This window comes from Vanacampus margaritifer, chromosome 19 (assembly GCF_051991255.1).
Source record: "Vanacampus margaritifer isolate UIUO_Vmar chromosome 19, RoL_Vmar_1.0, whole genome shotgun sequence".
NCBI classification, from domain to species: domain Eukaryota; kingdom Metazoa; phylum Chordata; class Actinopteri; order Syngnathiformes; family Syngnathidae; genus Vanacampus; species Vanacampus margaritifer.
The window spans coordinates 9,250,542-9,267,582 of record NC_135450.1 but is presented as its reverse complement, the minus strand read 5'-3'; the positions used below and the strand labels follow the sequence as shown (position 1 = coordinate 9,267,582).

General features: G+C 41.8%; 1 protein-coding gene across 1 annotated transcript in view; it reads left to right on the top strand.

The window, feature by feature from the left end:
• Positions 1 to 16,393, top strand: part of tmem121ab (transmembrane protein 121Ab) — a 55,820-nt gene extending 39,427 nt beyond the window's left edge. The window contains exon 2 of the mRNA XM_077553492.1: positions 11,946 to 16,393. Coding sequence (XP_077409618.1) covers positions 12,872 to 13,816 — 945 coding nt within the window. The 5' untranslated portion in view covers positions 11,946 to 12,871 and the 3' untranslated portion in view covers positions 13,817 to 16,393. The remainder of the gene's footprint in view (positions 1 to 11,945) is intronic.
• The last annotated feature ends 648 nt before the right edge of the window (positions 16,394 to 17,041 follow it).

Below are 17,041 nucleotides of genomic sequence, written 5' to 3'. Positions count from 1 at the left end.
ATTTCTTGCATTGTCAAGCTGCTGTTGTGAAGTATTCTCTTTAGGTTATGAAGGCATATCTTTATACATTGGTCACAAAAACGGAATACATGAATGTTTCCTGTAGTTTTTCCATCAATTAAAAAATAAGTAGTTATTTTTGCTTGGTAGCACCATCAGCCTGTCAGTTTTGAGATTCTGGACTTCATGTATGTGCATTGAGTTTGTGGCAACTGTGGCTCGGGGTTGTAGAGACGGTCGTTCGGTAACCAGAAAGGTCGGCTGTTCGATCCCCGCTCTCCCCAAGTCATGTGTCGTCGTGCCCTTGGGCAAGGCTCTTCACACACACATTGCCTCCAGTGCTACTCACACTGGTGTACGAATGGAGCGAATGGTTGGTGGTGGTCGGAGGGGCCGCAGGCGCACACTGGCAGCCACGCTTCCGTCAACCTGCCCCAGGGCAGCTGTGGCTTACTTAAGTAGCTTACCGCCTCTGTGAAGCGTGAGTGTCCAGAAAAGCGCTACATAAATCTGATGCATTATTATTATTATTATTGTGTCTCAAACCCGAAACCTCTAAACACCGGGCCTACCATCCATTATATATGATGTACGCGCAGGTACAGTAAGTGCTACCTACAGAGCATTTACAAATGACGCACCTCTGCAAATTGGGAAGCTGCAGGGTCAATGGTTGGGATCCACCCTTCATTGTTGGTTCTCCAAAGAATCTCGGCACCAACCGTTGGTATGTCTCCCTACTACCCCCTGCAGCTAACCCTCGGACCTGTGCTTTCTCCGTGCCCTAGCCTTCCTTCTCAGAAAAAGCCAGCTGACTGTTTTAGCCTCCCTCCGCCAAATCCTCGGTTGCCCTCTTCAGCTTTGGCCTGGTTACGCCCACGTTCCTCAGGAGGCGCTGGATGAAAATCCAATGAACCCTCCTCTGCCAAACTCCACATAGAAGATAATGTTTCAGATTCAGTTGACCGCCCTGCCTCTCGACACTCATCTGCCAGCTCGGTGAATTTGTCTTACTTTCTTAAGATGCCTCGAGTCGTTCTTTGCAGCTCTTTCATGATCCCTGCTCCAGCTGACAGGGACCCACAGGCTGATGTCTGGTAACGAGAGACATTACCAATATCTCTGGCCAGAACTTGTTGCCGATCAAGGTCCACTTTCAAATCCAAGCAGTGACCGTCTGTCCCCCTGGGCATTGATCTGAGCCCCTTCTCCTTTGTCAAGCTAAAGGGGCCAGGTTTTGTGATGTTTATGGATGACTATATCTTGGGCTGATTCCAGGTTCTGTGCCTCGATGGTTTCCGGGAGCTTCCACAAGACTTGGCCGTGCCATTAATGAGCTAGAGCTACCAGGTCTTTCTTCTTCTTACTGTGGCTTTTGACCAAAACTTGGTCTGATCACTTGAAGGTTCCTGACTGGGGCCTTGGCTTTTAGTTTAGTTTAGTTCTTTACAATTTGTTTTGTTGATCGCTAATGAGGACAAGCCATGTCATCTGCCGCAAGTCAGTAAATGATCAAATTTTCTTTCAGTTTATTGGATGCATCTTTTAGCCTCTGACCATGTTTTGTCTGTGTTATACTTTACACCTTCAGGCTTTAGAGAGGAAAAAAAACTACTGTCCCAACTACTTGTTTTAAACTTTAAGTCTGCCAGAGTTTGGTGTCTGTTTACGAGGGCAAAAATAATTGGAAATGGGATCATATTTATACCGAGCAGCACTTTCCAAATTGAGTCCGTCCACACAGCCTGAAACGTTTGCCAAGACGTTTGACGCAGTGATATTTGCACATGCAACAGCAGTCTAAATCCTGAGTGAAATATTGTTTCCAGTTCCATTACCATGCAAAGTAGGGTTCAACTTCAGAAGCAAGCTGCACCCCCCTGTGAGGCTTTTTCAAAAGAGTTTTGTGGGCATTATGTTAAAATGTTTGTATCAATTCACAGATATACAAAAATACTCCAAGAGGGGTAAATAATAATAAAATGGTACGGTTAAAATTAATCCACGAAATTGAGATGCATTTCTTAAACCATCAATGCAATTTCTCCACTTACTTTTTTTGAGAGGTCTGATTTTCAGGCATGACTTATTGGAAGGGAAGTCATTAATCCTCGGCTGGTAATATTTAAATCCTCTGCTAAGCAATCCATTTTAACTCCTGGCTCATTAGCAGCACATCAAATCCTCTCTGTATCACATCTCTTTTGCCTTTTAATCAATCACATGCAACAGCAACCTTTGCTCTGCCGCCTCTCTTTCCCCTCATCCCCGTGCTTTTTTTCCTTTTACCCCCTGCTGTGCTCCTTTCGCCTCCCACCACATATTGAAGGTGACAGGTGTGTGCGTGTGTTTTATGCAAACTCTCGAAGGCTCGTCTTAGTACTTAATAAGATTTGCATCTACACACTGTGGGTATTTCATTAACAACTTCATATTGTACTTTGTTCCAGTAATTCAGCTGTTCCTGGCAGGGTTTTCTTCTTCTATTTTTTTTTTAAGCACTTGTGCTGACACATAGCACACGTGATGAATGCTGAAGAAGTCCTGTGAGATATTTGTCTTTGAAAAGTCATTTTACCCTCAAGTGAAATAGAGCAAGCAGTAATGCGGCGTGACTCGAATGCGACTACGGATACCATCTCCCTCGGGGTGGCCACATTTGACACGGTGATAGTAAGCACAGGTGGAGAAATGGCCAAAGTGCATGCTGGGAGTAATGGAGACAATTATTGACAGAACAAAAAGGTTGATATTGCTGCTTAATTACTAGGGGGGGGGGTATGAGCTGTGGCATTGTATAGGCAAGTCAATATGCATGCGACACTGCATTACAAAGCGTCAATGTTTGAATGAAAAAGGAAAAAATGAGTTATGGTAATCACGATGGCTTCAGCTGAACAAAATTAATGATGTGCTCTATTATATGAGAAGGATTGATGATCCTTTTAAAAGTGCGGTGCGATCTACATCACAGTTATGCGGATTTTGGTATTAAACTCGGCTATTGTGGCCTTTCCTAAAACTGGCATGTTAGGTCCACTGAAGAATTTGAATGTTAAAAATAAATAAATAAATAAATGTCAGGGTTCCCCCCCACTGCTATATAGGCCTGGCGGGCCGCCTCGCCTGGCTTTTCTTGACTATTGAATTATTGAAATATGAAATTGAAAAAGACTCACTTCTAAGGCAAAGTTGAGTAATCTTCTTGCTTACACGTTCATCAGTACATTTCGCGTTCTGGAAAGAAGACCTGGAAAGGGGGACACAAAATATATTTTTACTAACATACATACATGGATTTGATTTAGAACCATTTTTATCATAATCCGCTCGAGAAGAAAGCTTAATATCTGAATTTGAATTTGTCATCAAAGTTGACATATTGCGTCATTTTGCATTTAATTCTAACTTTAGATGACATTTACAACTCATACATAACCTTTAGATTTGGGAGCCATGGTAATGTAACCGTCACCAGGATAAATGAACAAAAACAAAAGGTACATGTAAATGTATGCAATAAACCCAATTTATTTTAATTGAACAAAATGCAAATATCAGTTTTTAAATGGACAAATTGGAAGATAACAGGTTTCTTTAACTTTAAATGAAATTTGCGTGCGCCGATTTCCTGCATGCGAGTCCTTCCACATATGGACCGCGCGCGCCTCTCTCTGCTCAACTTAAATGGATTAATGAGGGGAGCCGCTTCGATTGGCCAGTAGTCGGCTGCATTCCCTCACCACAATAGCGATAGTCTTTCGACGGACGATAAAGCTTTGGCTGAATTTCATTGATGAGCACCAATGTGTATTGTTGGCTTCCCGTCAGCACTTATTTACTTTAACTTGACTTCGTTAGACAGTCATGGTCGATGCTTAGTAACTCGGTTTGTAATGAATTGGCCCAGGATGGGCGACGTGGAAGCTGCAGAGTTTTCTCCATGAGTGAAACTTGGTTTAATAATAAGAGTGAAAAGACATTGAACATCCTTTTTGCTCGTAAAATTGGGTTGCCTCCTTCAATCTCCTGACTGATGCCTGCTTTTCTAATTGGAATGGCCCGTGCAGTCGATGGCTAATGCCCATCACGCAGGTACTCGATTGGAACAGTCAAATTAATTTGGAAAGACTACTTGAACCCACAAGCGTGTAGCTACAGAGGAAAAACAAATACAGGCTGGGAAAAAGCTGCCTCCCGGCAGACTGAAGCCGCAAGTTTGGCCTGCGATGATCTGCTGCCATCACAAGGAGAAGAGAGGACTCGTGCGGAGTGTCAACGAGACACCAATGGCGGTAGGCCTAACTGAAAAAAAATGCTGTATTACATGCTCCATTTATAAATCAGGGGGAGTAAGTAAACCGCGGGAAAAGCTATTCTTTCAAACAAATCCGATGTTAGGGGAAATCTCATCTTTTTTGGAGATGACAGAATGAACGCAACTACTTGAAGAAAGTTTGGCTTTTTTTTTGGGAGAACAAGCGTCTCGTCTCATCGGGCAACCACCAATCATTTGTGGGGTGTGATGGGCCGCACTCTGACTCACAAAGTGTGCTTGTGCCTCAGATCTTCTCCTAGTTTTGTGAATAAGAATGCCCTGTGATTGACAGCACAGAGAATGGGAGCAATTTCAAGGGAGCCGAATGCAGGCCCGTCTGTGCAGTTTAGTTAAGCCGTATTTCCCCCACAAGCGGCACAGTTTGATTCACTTTGGTATGCTTCACGATATAATGAAACAAATACACACAATGCGGTCTACCGCCCATTTGTTAGGACTTTGAAAACCAATTTTCCCATTGAGATATTAGAAAAGAAAAAAAAACTGTTTTTATGGATGAGTATGAGTTACCAAACGATACCTTAAGGGATATTTTGTTTAGAATGAATTTGATAACGTATCAAATATTTGTTGTACAATTAATAACTTTAAAAACAAATTATTCCACTTGCTGTCGACTGACGATGACATCACCTGTGCTGAGGAAGTAGGTAAGGACCATATGGCTCACTTGTTTTCTGGGTTTGGTCAGCAAACTGAGCCATGATTAGTCGTTGCCAACTTCCTCAGCACAGGTTTTGTCGTCTTCAGTCGACAGCAAGTGGAAAAATTTGTATTTTAAGGTAATTTGGTTCGGTTTGTTTATTGAACATATAAATTCAATACAAAATATAAAATAAAAGTTAAAAAGGAAAATAATTATTAGTAAAGTCAGAATTTACATGTTCAAAGGGAGTAGGAAGAAGTACAAGAGCTTATCTAGTCTATGTAAAAGAAGTTATTATATTTAAATATATATCATTAAAATAGAAAAGAAAGAAATATAATGAAGTTACCAAATTCATTCTGGACAAAATATTAACTTTTTGTTGCTGAGAATGGCTCAATGAATCAAGTATGCCTTTAAGGCAAAAAAAAAAAAATTGACATTGAGAAGTCCTCCTTGGCAGTAGTTGGCGCTATAGAGCAGCAGTGCGACACATCAGCAAAACATCACCTGTGTCAAAAAGGTGTTTGTCGACAATTTTTTTTTTTTTTTGATAAAAAGTGCTTTCAAACAAGCTCTACTTTGCAAACAGTATAAAATACTCTGTGCCCGTCACAAAGGTATGGTAGGAAGGGAAAATGGAGCTCGGCTCATGACATTCCTTAATTGGTTTTGTTAATCCGTGTCACAACAAGCAACAGGAAGGAAACAAATCCTGCCTTATTGTCGTTTCAAACACCCACATCAAAAAAAACAAAAAAAAACACTGTGCAGCCTTAGTCACATTTGTTGAATTCATGAGCCGTTTTAACTGAACTGTACCAGTCGGTAGAAATGCTTGGAGAGATTGCGAGCGACACAGGAGTAGCGATACATCCCGTTTCGTGCATTTCATTTTAGCCGCATGTGATCTACACCCACCCGCTTTTTAGAGTCCCCGACAGCTCTGAGATAGATGACAGTTTATTTCCAGTTATGTACAGTCTGTGCTTATCACACGACGCGACATGGCGAAGGAGCGTGAGAAACATCAGTCATAATAGTAGATAAAATAATTTTGAGTGTTTTAGTATTTTTTATACAGATCGGTCTATATTGCAGCAAGCGGGGTCTGGCGTGATGAACGAGGATTCTCCAAACTCAAAATGAGCACAATATACGACCGCACTCGGCCCCTCGAGGGCCACGTTAATACGATTGGCAAACAGAGCAAAGTGATTCCAGGGATGAGTGCGAGATGCGTTTAGCGATTTGGGTTGCAGCACTTTGCCATGTTCTAATCAGAAGAGGATGGGGGGCTATTATAGTTTTGCGGTTCCCAGACTGTGAATGATGGGATCAACACGTGGCTCATAAAAAACGAAATCCTGTCAGTAAACAGGAAGAGAATGTCTGGGTTTGTGCAATGGACAACACTGTCGCTGTGTGGCAACCGCGTACGTTAAAGTTTATTGGATTGAGCCGTGTTGGTTGGATTCGACACGCTAATAAAAAGCTAATAAAAAAAATAGCCATCCGGTGGACACAATGGAGGTGGCAAGCAGTCAGGATGATGCGTCCGATTTGGGACCTAATCAACAGAACCAAAAATAAATTGTAAATACACATACAGTATATATTTGGCCACACTACTGACGCCAGCAAGCTGCTGCTGCTGCACTCAGGATAAGTAGAGGAAGTCACACATTTTCCACTTCCTACTTGGAAAATTTATTTGAAACGGCTTGAAGACGGGAGTTCACAATTGGCAAATCAACTTCTGGGATGTGGTAATCGCATTTCACACAACAGTAGCCGACGGACTATAAAAACGCTCTATTTATTGAGTATATTGCAATTCGACTCAAACAGGACAAAGATTGGACGCAGATTGCCAAATATTAAGTTGAGGGTGCCAATAAGTCCATTTTTGGAGCTTTATGTGGAATGATCATATTTCGTTTGTTTTTCTCTGCTTTTTTTTTTGTGTTAAATAGATCTAACACGATATATGTGCGATGTAAATATGCTGTACTTATCATACAGTAAACATGTTTTTAAATCTTGTCAAGGCTGCCAAAAACTGTTAGTTGTCAAAACAAAAACATTCTGACTTCCAAGCAGTCTCAACTGCAGCATTTAATTGGAGGAGCAGAAAAAAGCCGGCATGGTAGACATGTTAAGATAAAATTAGTTTAACAAGATGGATAGAAACATGGCCTAAAGCACAGACCGAAGTCTTTGAAGGCATCAGGTAAGAGAGTCATCGGCCCAAAGCTACGCGAGGAAATGATTTAGCCGCTCTAAACACATGCTCGCTTCAAGCTCCCATTTGAAAGACTTTATTAACTTTAAGCTCTGCTTTCAAATAAACATCTAAGATCGAGAGAGAGCGCATTTAGGATGTATTTATACCTTTATAACCTGTATGGTACAATATATATATATACTGTATGTATAAATGTTACATACCATTGAGTTTAGCCTGGACTGAGCTAGCTAAACGCCACTCTGGACTAAGCTAGCTAAAAGCGCTTTACTGGTTAATGTTCCATTGTGTCGCTATATCAAGCCAAGTTTTCACTGTTATTATGTTTTTTCAGAAGAGTAAGCGACCAACAGATGGACGATAAAAGTGCATTTGTGGTATTTTCCACTACAAAAAAACACTTTTTAACGCCATATGACAACAATTAACAATATAGACTTGCTGTCAAAGTTAAAGGATCTTTGTGTAGTTTGCTCGTGACTGCCACCTCTGGCCCAAAGCGTAACTGCAGCATCTGTGTCAGGCTCGTTTATGGTGTGCGTGCGAATACGTGCACGATCTTAAAGAAACACACACAAAAAAAAATACGCCATTTAAATGTCAAAGTGATGCCGCGTCTATATGGTGCAGCCTTCTGCGGCATAACATGTAAATGATCTGCAGCATTCTCCTAATCAGCCAATTAATCATCAATTTAGGAGCGTAATCTCTCTCTTAGGCTGTGTTCGACATAATGGGTTTTATACATTCAAACCCATGCTTGGATTACTAATGAGACTGTTTGGCACTGTGTTGTTCATTTTAAACAGGCATCTCCAGTGACAGCTTCCAGAGTTAGGGGTCATGTACTGTAACGGCACATATGTGCTTTCATAAATCTCGAACACCTGGAATATACAGTATAACTTCTTCACAAAGTTAATTTAATTAAATTTCTCATATCATACAGAGAGGGGAAATAAAGAGACACATTTTACACCAAGGTAATAATTTGCCATTTAAAAACTAGCAGAAAACCTTGTGGGGGGGGGGGGGGGGCTGTTGTATATTTCTTAAAACATGAAGTGCTGCTGTTACAGTCTGACTCATCATTCATTTCAATTGCAAATTGCTTGAACGTCAATACTTCAATCGCCTTTCAGTACAAACGCCCGGGTGCAGTCTTACTTGCGCATTAGTTAGAAATTCACTTACAGCAGCAGTTTCAATGAAAAGCTACAGAAACGGTGTTAAACATTTCACACTGAACATGATCCTGGAATTGATGACAATTCAAAGCAAAGAACATTCAAGGTGGAAAGCCTAATTACTATTTGAATATATGTAATTTGCTGGAATTTTTTTTTATAATAAACTATGGAACACTTTTACCTTACTTAAGGAAGAATAATTGGTTGGTGGGTGTTAATAGCAGACCTTGAGCCCTTTGTGTGGTAGCAGGTTCTTAGCTCCTTTGATAACACTTTTAATGGTACAAACGCCAGACCAGCACAAGACAGATTGTGAACAAAAAATGAGAAAAGCTTTGCTTGCATTATTGTTTTTTCATTAAAGTAGCTTATAAGTGTTGAAGAAAATGATCTTTTCCTCCGCGTGTTTTTCTTTCTCTCGGGTAGTGAGAATGTTGGTTATCTGAATGCAGGCTGGAGATCAATGAACAGTTACTTCGAAGCTTTTATTTCTACAGAATATTCCGGGCACAAGTGAGTTCCAGACAATTGCTGCAGCCTCTCACAAGTGCAAAGGTTACAGTTACTTACAACATTCTTATACTATATTGAAGGGCGGTACCACAAAGCCCCCAGCAAACAGCCCACCCGGAATTCACCGGACATGAGATAAGACTTTAAAGACATCATACTAACACATTGACTTCAACCACAGACAATGGCCCATTGTTGTGGAAATAGAGGAGGTTTTTCAGACATGCCGGCACCTGGCAGAAATCGCGACAACACTTACAAAGACACATCCACAGAAAAAAAGCTCTACTGAGGAAATAAGGAAATTAAAACAGTTATGACTAAATCTGGGCAGAAGACCCTCTTCATAAGTTAGCTAGCTTAATATCAACCATATCGTCCCGACTCACTCCACATTTTCCCTTAAAGTTCGCTTCCAATCAATTTGTCATGAATTGTCTACAAAAACAACAGTTTGACTTAACTTGAATGAGTATAGAGTTTGCAACTGCCTCATTTTCCTTCACTGTTATTCATTAATTTGTTTTATTATAATATCATTTGGGGGTAGAGTGATATAAGGCCACTGATGGGCTTTCACACAAGCACTGGAGAAAAATACTTTGTTAGTAATAACAACATCAAAATAGTTATTTTTGTAGTCTATAATTGACATAAAAAATAAAATGCCAACCTCGCGTTTAAAAAAAAAAAAAAAAAGACTACTGGGGACAGTGAATTTCCACAACATAAATTGAGCCTCTAGTGTTTCTTGCTGTCGGCTGTTCTCACACAGTCAGCTGAGATAGGCTCCAATTTACCGGCAATCCAAATGAGAACAAGCCCCACAGAATTTTTTTTTTGTCACTTTTTACTCTTTTCTGTTACTTAAAAAAAGTGCATGTAAGAGTAACTGTTCTTTATTTGTTTTTACTGCAGTGGCTCAAAAGTATTTCGCACGACTGTAGGGGAAAAGTAGCAGCAAAATTATTCCTTATACAATTACATTGTCTTTTTAACTCAATGATCGCATAGTAACTTTGTAGCTGTGACAGCCAGAAACATTTAAATGACTCATTAGTGATTGGGCACAGTACAGTGAATGTTGCTGAAGCTCACCAAATGTAAACCAATAAACATGTTTCTACTTAATTAAAAAAAAAAAAATCTGTTATTTTTCATCTTTAACGCTCTCCGTTTATACTTCCTGTGTTATTTATGTATGATGGCCGACTTTGAGTACCTCGGGTACAGTTTAGTAGTGAAGTACTATCAAGATGCAGAAGCTCTTCTTCGCAGCAAGAATTTTAAATAGACCAAAGCAGACAAACCCTCAAAACATTATTCAAACTAGATTCCAAATAGAAGCTATAACTGGACCTTGAAATGAAATAAAATGAAACCAAAGTAGATAAGTACATTTTATTTATGCACTTTTCACGGAAATGACTCCCAAAGTGCCTTTCGGGAGCGTTTTTTTTTTTTTTAAAAAATGTCTACAGAAGAGCTCATCTCAAATTGAAGTGTATTCCACAATTTGGGGGGCAAAGGACAAAAAGGTATTCGGGTCTAATCTTGTGTTAGGGACAGTAAGTAAAAGGTGGTCAGTAGAACACAGTGACCTGCTGTAGCAGTACAATAAATTGGCACTAGGTCCACCAAGAGATGTGGTGGAACCGATGGGATCTAGACTCAAGCCCAAGGGTGCTGCTCTGACCCAATTGGAGATGGTCTAATGATGCGCCCACAGTCGCAAAGGGTTCAATTTTGGGGCTCCTTCTGTTTTTATTGTATTTGCTGCCCCCCATCTTAAGAAAACATATTTCCTTCCAGGACTAAGCAGAGACTTTTTCGTTGCTGGTCCCCGAAAGTGCTCAAGTAATAAAGTTGAGTTGAGTTAATGAGTTTTGTTGAGACAGGTGACGAAAGAACTACAATAGTAGATCATTTCGAGTTCATAATGAGATCAAATGAAGTTTACAAGTGTTTATCAGGTGGAAAAAAGCAAGGTTCCCATTTATAATCGCTAAGAACAAAGAAATTCGTCGTCGTACCTCTAGGCCCGTTTTTCCTCGAATTAGGGTTGCGACCCAAAATGAGTCCAAATTCAGTTTTTATTGACTCACACAGGTACAGAGCCATTTTGCTTCTTCCTTTCCCACCCATTTAAGAGTCTGTCTGTCGTGGTCGTAAGCCAGAAATCCAAGCCCAGAAAGAAACCCTGTTGAAGCTTGGCTTTAGCCACAGGGTGCTTCTACTCAACCGGCAAGTAAAAGGAGCCTGTTCATCATGCCGGTTGAGTAGTAGGTAGTAGGTGGTAAATTCAGGTCCAGAAAGTCAAAACCCTGCCAAAGTTTGGCTTTAGTCACAGGTGCCAGCAAGTAAACGAGCTCTGTTAACCAAACTGTGACAGGGTTTTTGCTTTCTAGACATGGATTTTTCTTTCCACCTCTGAACTCTGATGTGATTGAGTTTTCGTTAACACAAATGAACAATTCCATTTTACAGCAGCAGTTATTTTACTTTGGAAACTGCCACTCCCGCTACACACAGGAATGAAGTATTTGTTTATTCATTTGCTCTGGCTCAAATTGCAACAGTAGTGCAGGGTAATGATGCAGAAAAATGAAGCGAAAAAAGGATATAGGGTAAGTAGCTGCTGTATGTGACTCGTGAATGAGCTCTTCCATTGGTTCTGCTATCAAAATGACACCGCTGGGTGCAGTGTGCTAAATGGAATTTCATTTGAGGATAAGGAGGCACGTGTAGATGACCAGAGACACATGACACACTCTTGTGAGAAAGGTGAAGCAATCTTATTATACCTTGTCTTGTCCTATATGCGTTGGTGCCAAGCTGACACATCACTTGGCTGCTCGCGTGTGCAATTGCTGCTGGCAATGACAACTGTGTTATATACCCTGCGGTGCTGACAGTTTCCTCTCTGCTATCCCACCATCCCTCCCCTCCTTCAATCAACCCCCTCCCGTCCCCTGCCTCCTCTTCATTTCATCTTCCTCCTTCCTCCAGGCTGAGGAGAAGCTGCCACGTGGCGAGAACGAGGAGGAGGAGGAGGAGGAGGGCCCGGATGGATATCCAACCGAGTGTAAGAGCCTCCCCACGGGGATGCCGGCGTAGGACGCAAGGCCTCACGGGCCGTTGACCTGCTGTCTCTGTGATTTATGGCGGCTTTGGGAGGGGGGAGGCTCCGGGCCACTGCAGACTCTTCGCTCTCTCCTCCGTCTCCCTTCACTCACGCGCCGCCATCTGCAGGAGGCATACGTAGAGGAATTCTCGGCACGCCGTGATTTGCATCGCACTCGTGCATAAATCCACCAGCCGGATCGCCGCTTTGTACGTCCTCTCATACGGAAATCAACTCCTCTCTCTACGATATTCCTGCACTGCAGCAATACCCAGTCACGCGTCTGTTAGACAAAGCTCACTGTGGGAGTGTGTGTGGATTACCATCAGTCATGGCGTGTCAGACGTAGAAGCCCTCAGCATTGCTGCTTGGGGGGTGGGCACGGTTAAATCGATGGAAGTGCGCCGAGTAACAAAGTGATGTTCCTGTACTCACACGCTCATTCCGCACACTGCCCTTCCTCCGCGTAGTGGGACATTAGCGTAAAATCCCTCTAAAACTCTTGTGAGACCACAGTCTCAGTTGGACTCTTTAATGGTTTTAGAGAGGGAGCCTGTTGGGTAGAATTGGGGGTCATTTGTGTAGATGGGAACTTGCTGAAAGTGCCGTCTATATGTGGAGAACCTGTTCAATCTATGGACCATATCCTTGGAGGCTGCTCTGAAAGCCCACATTGTTCTGAAGCAGACTTATTACAAGCTAACCAAAATGCTCTGGTCTAGCTATTGCGGTGGCGTGATAAGATATGAATGACGGAAAAATCCCTCTAAAGCTGTAAAAGTGTGATTGAGAGCCAGCAGGTGCCCTCGCCATGGTGTTGCCGCCTCCCGACAAACGCCACGTGTGCTTGACCACCATTGTCATCATGACCAGCATGGCCTTCATGGACGCCTACCTGGTGGAGCAGAACCAGGGCCCCAGGAAGATCGGCGTGTGCATCATAGTCCTGGTGGGGGACGTGTGTTTCCTCATCGTGCTGCGCTACGTAGCGGTGTGGGTCGGGGCCGAGGTGCGCACGGCCCGGCGAGGCTATGCCATGATCCTCTGGTTCTTGTATATCTTTGTGCTGGAGATCAAGCTCTACTTCGTCTTCCAGAATTGCAAGGCCGACAGGAAGAGTCTGGAAACGGTGGCACGGAAAGCATTGACGTTACTTTTATCGGTTTGCGTGCCAGGTTTGTATTTGGTTCTGGTGGCTCTTGACAGCATGGAATACGTGAGGACTTTCCGCAAGAAGGAGGACATGCGGAGCCGTTTGTTCTGGGTGGCGCTGGACTTACTGGATCTTCTGGACATCCAAGCAAATCTGTGGGAGCCCCAACGCACGGGCCTCCCTATCTGGGCCGAGGGCCTGATGTTCTTCTACTGCTACATCTTGCTCCTCATCCTCCCGTGCGTGTCGCTCAGCGAGATCAGCATGCAGGGCGAGCACATGACCCCCCAGAAGATGATGCTCTACCCGGTCCTAAGCCTGGTCACCATCAACATGGTCACCATCCTGATCCGAGGCGTCAACATGGTGCTCTTTCAGGACAGCCGCGTGTCCACCATCTTCGTTGGCAAGAACGTGGTGGCCATCGCCACCAAGGCATCTACCTTCCTGGAGTACCGCAAGCAAGTCAAGGAGTTCCCGCACCCTCAGAACGCCATGGCCATGGAACTGCAGCAGAATTCTGTCAGCCATACGCAGACGCTGCCCAATGCCACCACTTTGCCGCATGAACCCACGCCGGCGCAAGACATTATTGACACATGACCAAACAGCGTCATGGAACTTAACACGAAAGTTTTACTAGACTCTGGAGACAGAAAAAAAACGTTTTAACCGTACAACGTGGTACCTTGACTTTCGAGTGCCCCCAATGAGTTTTTCCTGTTAGAAGCTGTCGTTTGGCCAAGAAAAGATAAGCTCCAAACGCGCTATTGATAAGTCGCCCCTTGAATGAAGTAAAAACAAAAGAGGCGCAGCCACTGATGCACTTTCAGCCTTTCATTGAACAAGACCAACAGTCAAAAACGCATACAAAATGAGAGCACTTGCGAGGAGCTGCAGTCGGCCATAACTCATGCCCACTCAAGTTGACTTAAGAACTAAGTTTGGTCAACCACAGATGTCCCCAACAGCTCCTGACATGCCTCGCTAGGCCACGACCCTTAACTCATTCACTGCCAGCTGCTTTCATAGCAGAGTTGGCATTTTTCACTCTGATAATCAACGTCACAAGTCGAGATTCACGAAGAGCTTTAGTGATCTCAGAACTAAAGTTATGCAATGCGCCATCTACAGGGATCTGATTTACAAGACTGAATTACACAGACTAGGTAGGTGAGACCAGTTTCCACACTTACCCGTTAAAAAACATATTTGACGTATATATACGCCGATGGCAGTAAATGGCTTGATTCCAGTTGAATACATATATAATAATAAATAATCGACATTATATGGATTTAATACACACATGCACATTATATTCGAATAAACATCGACGGCAGTGAATGAGGTAAAAGCACCCATCCGACATACAACGTAAAGTACGCTTTATAAAAACAGTCTTTCTTTCTTACAGTGATATTTATGGAAGAGGATTAGGGACAGTGAAGAGAACAAAAACGGTTGGCAGGATTCTGACTTTATTCTCCCAATTCTGACTTTATTCTCAGAGTTCTGACTTTAATGTGATCGTTCTGACTTTATTCTCAGAATTCTGACTTTAAAGTGATAATTCTGACTTTAAAGTGATAATTCTGACTTTATTCTCAGAATTCTGACTTTAAAGATAATTCTGACTTTATTCTCAGAATTCTGACTTTAACTCTTTGACTGCCAGACGTTTTCAGAAAGGGGATGCCGTGGGTGCCAGCTGATTTAAGCATTTTTGACTGATCTTTCAAGGTCCACAGAAAATTATGTGTTTGGACTATGGAAACACGCATACTACCAAATGAAAGATTGGACTCTCATCTTTCATCAGAAAAAAAAGTTTGTTTCTACCTTATTCTGTTTTTCAGTAATCAATAATAGAAAATGGTTAGTTTCACCTCTGTTTTGAAAAAAAAACGTCTTTAAACGTCTTTGGCACTCCTCCATAGGATTTTACTAAACGTTATTTAATGTTTTTGGCAGTCAAAGAGTTAAAAAGAGATTTCTCACTTTATTATTATTAATCATAAATTCTGACTTTTTGACTTCTGACCCCCCCCCCCACACACACACACACAATTCATAAGCTCTACGTCAACAAAGTCAAAATTTGCACTTTAAAGTCAGAATTCTGATTTTAAAGTCATTAAAATTTTGTCTTCACTGGCCCTAATCCTGTTCCGTAGCTATTTTTATTTATTAAAACTACATTTAAAAAAATTAATTGTGATTTTTGGGGGCTGGAATGGATTATTGGCTTTTCAGTTCATTTCAATATAGGAAATGTATTTACGAGCTTGGGTCACGGAACAAATTTAACTCCTGAGCCAGGGTACCACTGTCTTGTGTTTTAAAGTCTTTGGAGGTTTTAAAAGTTCAGACTGTGCCGAGAGACTCGAAATCCAGCGGACCAGGAAATTTATGTTGTGTAAAAATTGGTCCTCTATTTGTGAGTGTCTTTTATTTTTTAAAGGTCACCAGTACCAGCACCAAACGAGGGAACGTTTAGCTTCCCCGTTTCCCTCCATTTTGGGGCAAAGACGAGCAGATGGTGACAAACGGCCTCCGTGTACTGTGGCCCGGTAACGGGTCGATAGCGGCCCCGCGCTCGGCCTCGCGAGTTTGTGTTGTGGAATCCGCGGTCTCGGGCGGTTTGACGCTTTGGAACTACGGGTTTGATTAAAGCGAAGCACTGCAGCGGCACTGGACCGTCCACTGCGAGCACACACACAAAAACACACAGTGCGCATCGCATTGTGGGTGTGGACGAGGAAGAGCATGCACACAATTCTGTTCTAACGTATGCCTGCAAGTGTGTGTGCAAACGTGTGCTTGTTTACCATCGGGGTTTGTTTATTACAGATCATTTTGTAATACAAGCGTGTGTGTGTGTGTGTTTGTGTGCAAATGAGATAAAACTGTGTTGATGTCAGGAAAAAAAAAAACACAAAAAGGAGACATTTTATTTCTCAAATGTACATTCCTCTAAATGTCTCAAACCTTGAAATGGAAGAATACAAAGTAGAGTGTTTTATTCACAGAAACAAAAAGGAAATTAAATACGTGAAACAAGTGAACAGACTCACATTCAGTTAATTATGATTTCTTTTATTCTTAATATTGTCGTTATTATGATTATCCTGTACGTTATTTACGAGTGGGAGGCCAATGATGTTTTAATAAAGAATATTGCTGACAATATTGTGACTTCTGGTTTTCATGTTGGTTAGCCCTCCTGTTGTTTGTTTGAGAGGATTACGTCCCCCGGGTCATTTTGACCCGGGGGGTGTTTAGTCATCCAAATGTGTCAGAAATGTGTATAAGCCAAATTCAATACTTTAGTGAACCAGTGTGTTATGTTCATTTGTTAGGAACAGCAATGATTTTTCTTGTATAATAATAATAATAAACGCATACTTACTATAAGGTTTTTATTAGTAATAACATCCTGTGTCAATTTGACCAGGGTCATGTGAAGATATTCAAAAGTATCCGAAATGTTTTATTTATTTTTTGTATGTAATTCTGCTTAACATAGCCAATATTTCTTTTGCACTTGTGGGATTCCCCCCCCCCGCCCCCACAACCCCCCTTAAGAACAGCAATAATAATCCTGGGTCATTTTGACCCGGGTTTTACTTAATTATCAAAAAAGTTTCAGAAATGTAATAAATAAAGCCAAGAAGGGTTAAGAGAAATTTTGTTTGTAGTCTGACAGAAGGATTTTGTACACAAAGTATTGCAAAACAATTACTTTACTATTAATGGCTGTATGTAATATTTAGACGCTGGCCATAGTAATAATTAGGAAACATAAATATCAATATTCAAACATTC